The sequence below is a fragment of the Mastomys coucha genome, unplaced genomic scaffold, assembly GCF_008632895.1.
Source record: "Mastomys coucha isolate ucsf_1 unplaced genomic scaffold, UCSF_Mcou_1 pScaffold19, whole genome shotgun sequence".
Classification (NCBI taxonomy): Eukaryota; Metazoa; Chordata; class Mammalia; order Rodentia; family Muridae; genus Mastomys; species Mastomys coucha.
The window spans coordinates 16,241,401-16,246,717 of record NW_022196901.1 but is presented as its reverse complement, the minus strand read 5'-3'; the positions used below and the strand labels follow the sequence as shown (position 1 = coordinate 16,246,717).

At 40.1% G+C, this 5,317-nt stretch overlaps 1 protein-coding gene across 1 annotated transcript in view; it reads left to right on the top strand.

The window, feature by feature from the left end:
* Positions 1-5,317, top strand: part of Fbxl13 (F-box and leucine rich repeat protein 13) — a 192,677-nt gene that overhangs the window by 74,255 nt on the left and 113,105 nt on the right. Inside the window, exon 8 of the mRNA XM_031380084.1 lies at positions 3,998-4,093. Within this exon, the coding sequence (XP_031235944.1) occupies positions 3,998-4,093 (96 nt within the window). The remainder of the gene's footprint in view (positions 1-3,997; positions 4,094-5,317) is intronic.

Below are 5,317 nucleotides of genomic sequence, written 5' to 3'. Positions count from 1 at the left end.
GTGTGTGTGTGTGTGTGTGTGCAGAGCCAGCATGGACATCTGCAGCTGCTGTGAGTCTGTGTCCTGCACAGATGGAGTTAGTTATTCATCGCCCTTCCCTATCTTCCAGCTTTGCATTCTTCCTGCTTCTCTTCTGCCTTATTCCTCTGAGAGCATGGTATAAACACACTGATTAGGGATAGGCCCTCAGCCATCCCATAGTCTCATCAGTCTGAAATCTCCGCGCTCACCAGCGTTCACTAGAAAGGGTATTCTCTGATTAAGGCCAAGAGTAGCTGTAAAAGCTCTGGCTTTTCTATACCTGCCCTTGTTTCTGAATAATGAATGACATGGAGACCTTTATACATTAAAAGGCTTCAAGCATGACAGCTGGGCAGATTCTGATCTATTCTAACCCGACTATGTTGCCCAGGCCTACTTTGTGAGTCTCTCTTTGGTCCCGCCTTCTCCTCCTGGTAGACTCCCTGGTCTCCTCCAAGAACCTCTGTCAGGGCACAGAAGCCCCGCCCTCTCTCTTGTCAGCTATAGGCCGATCAGCTCTTTACTGACCAATTAAAAGATGATGGAGAATAACATTTTACAAAAAATCCAGTCAGGAAATGCTTCATTATAAGGACAATGGCCAGTTCGGGCTGGAGCTTGTCTCTGTGTACAGAGATTAGTGTTTGAATACACAGTGCACAGTGCACATCCCTCCCCAGCTCTCCCCACAAGTAGCTTTTGTCTATGAGTGTAAATAGAAAGATTCAGAAGGCAGTCTGAAAAGTATGGAATGCTTTCTGAGTTTCCACGTCCTCTTCACTCAAGGGCTATACTTCTTTGTATTGTTTAAACCGAAGTCAGCACAGCATGTACACTTTTTAGGCAATACCAATGTGGATGAATAGGTATATTTTTCTTCCTGAACAGAAAACCGAATTTAGAATATTTTAGTCCTGATTGCTCTCTCCACTCTTAGGTTATTATCATCAAGTGTTTAGTTTCTTTAAAATTTGAGAGAGTGCAGGTGCTGAAGAGGCCAGAAGAGGGCAGTGGATCCCCTGGAATGGATGTCACCGGCAGTTGTAAGCCACCCAAATTGGGTCCTCTAAACCAGCAAAGCATCCTTAATTGCTGAGCAGTTACTCATCTGATGTTTTAGTTATACGGCTGTTTTACAAGGTTAGTGTGGCTAGCTATATACTTGTTAGGTTCTTCGCTCATCATGAACTATTTGTATTCCCCACCCCTTTTTGGGATTTCAATATTCGGAAATTTTCTTTGTGAAGGTTCTAAGTGCGGGCAAACTGAAGCTTTGTTTTAAATGGTGTACTTAATGGTCATTCTTGGGTTGTCATTTACAGTTGTAGTATGTAGCACCTGAGGGGTGCTGGCCCTTTTTGCTGCATTTTGTGATGATTAGTGTTGATTGTCAGATCTGGGCACACTAGTAAGGGATTATTTAGTTGCTGAAGTACCTGTGAGGGGTTATGTTAATTGGGTTATAGGGCCAAGGAAGACCTAAGAGTGGGAGGTGCCCTTTCCACCGAGTGGGTCCTGGACTGTATGAAAAGGAGAAAGCTTACTGAGCGTACGCATTTGCTTTCTACTGCTTCCTGTGTATGTCATGTTGATCAGCAGCTATCTCAAGCTCCCAAATCACGTCTTCCCTGCCGCGATGGACGGACAGTGCCTTGATACCATGTAAACAGCTGTCTCAGGCTCCGGCATCATGCCTTCCCTGCCATGATGGGTTGTATCCTGATACTATGAGCCAATATACTCTATTTCTTCTTTAAGTTGCTTTTGCCAGGATATTTTATCATACCAGCAGGGAAAGAACTCAGACAGCATCCAAGCATCATTCTTTTGTAAGCATTTTATCTCTGGTCACATTACAATTTTTTGTTGCTATTTTTGGATGTTTGCAATTTCACTAGACTGCCAGATTTTTTTTTTCTTGAACATTTTAATCTGTGGTTACTTTTGGATTTTACTTAGGTTCTATTTTCTCTTGGAATTCTGTAGAAATGTCCATTTTATGTTTTCATGCTATGTAACGTGTTTTAGCCTCCTTTGTCTTTTTTTCTAATTTCTTTGTGCTTTATTTTTCTATTTTTCTCAGATACCCATTCCAGCTTATTTTCTACCACTTTAACTCATGTATTGAATTTTAATTTCAATAACTATATTTGTAATACATATGAATTTTATTTTTAAAGATGTGTGTGTGTGTGTGTGTGTGTGTGTGTGTGTGTGTGTGTGTATGTGAGTCCTCCTCGAGCTGGAGTTAAGATTGTGAGCTGCCTGATGTGGGTGCTAGGAGTGAACTGATGGTTTCTGGAAGAGCAACAAGGGTTCTTAGCCTCTGAGCTCTCTCTCTCTTTTGCTCCTATTTATTTTTAGACAGATTTTAGTCTTTTTTGACAATATCTTTTTCAAGAATGCCATCTTCCCTGTATTGATTACCTTAAACTTAAGACTTACACGTTTCATACTCACAATCTGACAGTGATGTTTTCATTTCGGTTTACTCCTATTGGATTTTTTCTCTCATGTTGGTTAGCCCTTCACCTTATTTGGGCTTAATCTGTGGCAGTTCTGTAATGCTTGGCTCCAGTTTGTGTCTCTCTAGAGAAAATGATTTATTTCTGACCAAAGTCCCAGGGTTATTTTCAATTTGGAACTATGTTTCATGCTAACATATCAGCTCCAGCTGCAAAGATCATAAATTTCAGGTGGATTTCATAAACAATTAAAATAGGCATGGTAGCTGGTTTTTGATTAATAATTCTTTGGGGGGATTAATTTTATTTTTATTCCAATGGCACTATAATTCGTGGTGTGTGCATATGCCTCTGTTGTATAAGCACGATGACTCTCTTCTGTGCCCACATAGACTTGTAGAACCCATTTGTTATGAAACCATGCCTATTGTCTTCCAGACACTTGCAGCAGGAGTACCTTGTCAGTCTGGATTTATAAACTTCCTTTACTTAAAAAAAAGTTCAATTTGTGTTTAAAATTTGTTCTAGTATTTAATGATGTTTTGTATCAAGAGTATTTTTTTTTCCAATCTACTACTTATCTAGAAATGGAAACCAGATGGGTTTATTGAGCTTTCCTAAGAATATCATAACTTTAGGAAGATTCAGTTCATCTTAGCAATTATTAAATGAGTTCTGTGTATCAGCTACTATTTAGAGAAAAATCACCAGCTTTCTTCCAGAGTACTTACTTCATTCAGAAAACAGTATGCTCATCTTTTTGCTATCTTTTTGCAGCTATCAATTTGAACTATCACATGATCATATTTTCAAGAGGTTTATATAAAACTCCTGATACAGAGTTTGCAGCTCAATAATAATAAAATATTGTAAAGAACTATGAACAAAGACTACATTATAGAGTCCCACATAGTACTTTGTTCAATTCATTATAAGACTATAGTTTATAATGCACTTTTAAAAAATTCTCAGATTCATGTTTATAAGAGTCTTAGGAAACTCATCGTCCCTCAAATGGCTTTCAAGAACCAAGAAACAGTATGAGTTACTGAGCTCAGGGCTTTGTACAGGACTCAACTCACTCTAAAGACATAGAGTATGGCTGGATGTGGTGGTGGCACATGCCATTAATCCCAGTTTGGGGAGGCAGAGGCAGGAAGATCTCTGTGAGTTCAAGGCCAGCCTAGTTTACATGGCAAGATCCAGGTCAGCCAGAGCAGCACAGTGAGATCCTGTGTCAAATTAAACAAACTAAAACCAAGCAACCAAGCAACCAACCAACCAAAAAATATGCAAGACTTAACACATCTTTAGAAAAGGATGGCATTGTGCCATGTAATAAAATGTAGCATTGGATAAACTGTTGGACATCAGATAAAATTCCTCCCTTGAAATGTAACTCTAGCCTTTTCTAATACACAGAAGATATTGCTGATACTAACACACACAGTGGAAGACTACACCATAATTCAGATATCACTCAAAATTATGTTTCTTTTCTCTGCATTTAGATTTTCTTGTACCTCACTTTTAAAGACATGATCACGTGCAGTCAAGTCAACCGCTCCTGGATGGCGATGATACAGAGAGGCTCCTTGTGGAATTCTGTGAGTAGCCATGCAGGACAGCACAGTCTTCTCACAGGCAAAGCCCTGTAGGTAGCAGGCAGGCGCCTTCCTGCTCCCGCCCTTCTCTGTGCCCGCCAGCAGAAACTGCTTCTTGTTTGTAGTTGTGGTTTGTTGGCTGTTTGGTTTTGCTCAACACAAACCTGGAGTAAGGGGTGAAAATATAGAGTAACATTATCTTAAGAGTATATATCTGTAGTTTAAATTTTAAATGGTGGAATATGTGAGATGGATATTATTTTTAGACTGAAGCAAAGCCCCTTTTTGTTGGATGTTACACCTCCCCCTTGCTCTATTATTTGTGAACTTATTCCTGCTGACGAAGACAGACTCTATGTTGAGCTCTTGACTATGAGAAAGAAAACTTTAAAAAGGAGGCATTTGAGCAATAATGCCAGCACTCAAGAGCCGAGGCAGGCAAAGCTCTGAGTTCAAGGTCAGCCTGATCTACTTAGTGAGATTCAGTGTCTATATAGTGAGACACTGTCTTAACCCCTCCTACCTCTAAAAAGAAAGAAAGTTTCTTTATTATTAGTTTTTATAATTATTTTATGTGTATGGGTATTTTGCCTCCATCTGTGTACCACCTGCATGCCTGGTACCTGCCATGCCAGAAGAGGCATTGTATTCTTTGGGATTCAGAAGGTTGTGAGCCATCACATGGCTACTAGGAACTGAACCTGGCTCTCTGGAAGAGCAGCAGCCAGTGCTCTTAACCACTAAGCCATCTTTCCAGCCCTGAGGAGAGTAACCACTAAGCCATCTTTCCAGCCCCAAGAGGGAGGAGACATTTAGAGTGTATGGTTTGTAATTACCATCTCATAGCTCATAACTGTAAGGTTAGTTCTAAAACAGAGAAGGAATGTCCTTACTGAACGTGGCTGGTGGCATGTAGAACCCATGAGGGTGGGTATTTATATGGATTTTGAGTAGTCAGGGCTGATAGATAAACAAGAAAATTAATAAATAGATACTGAACATATTTTTAGCTGTAAGTTTAAGCTTTTGTTTGAAACACCCAAGGTTTGAAGGCTCGATTTCTTATTTCAGTTTCTCACAGCCTCCTTATAATTGTGCTACAGTTGAACACTCACAAGGAAATTAAGAGACTTACTACTTTAAACCATCTTATTCGCTGAGTGTGGTCCTGAGGTCAATAGCATCAGCATCAGCAGAGAGCCTGGACTCGTAGGCTCTCCCCCTCCA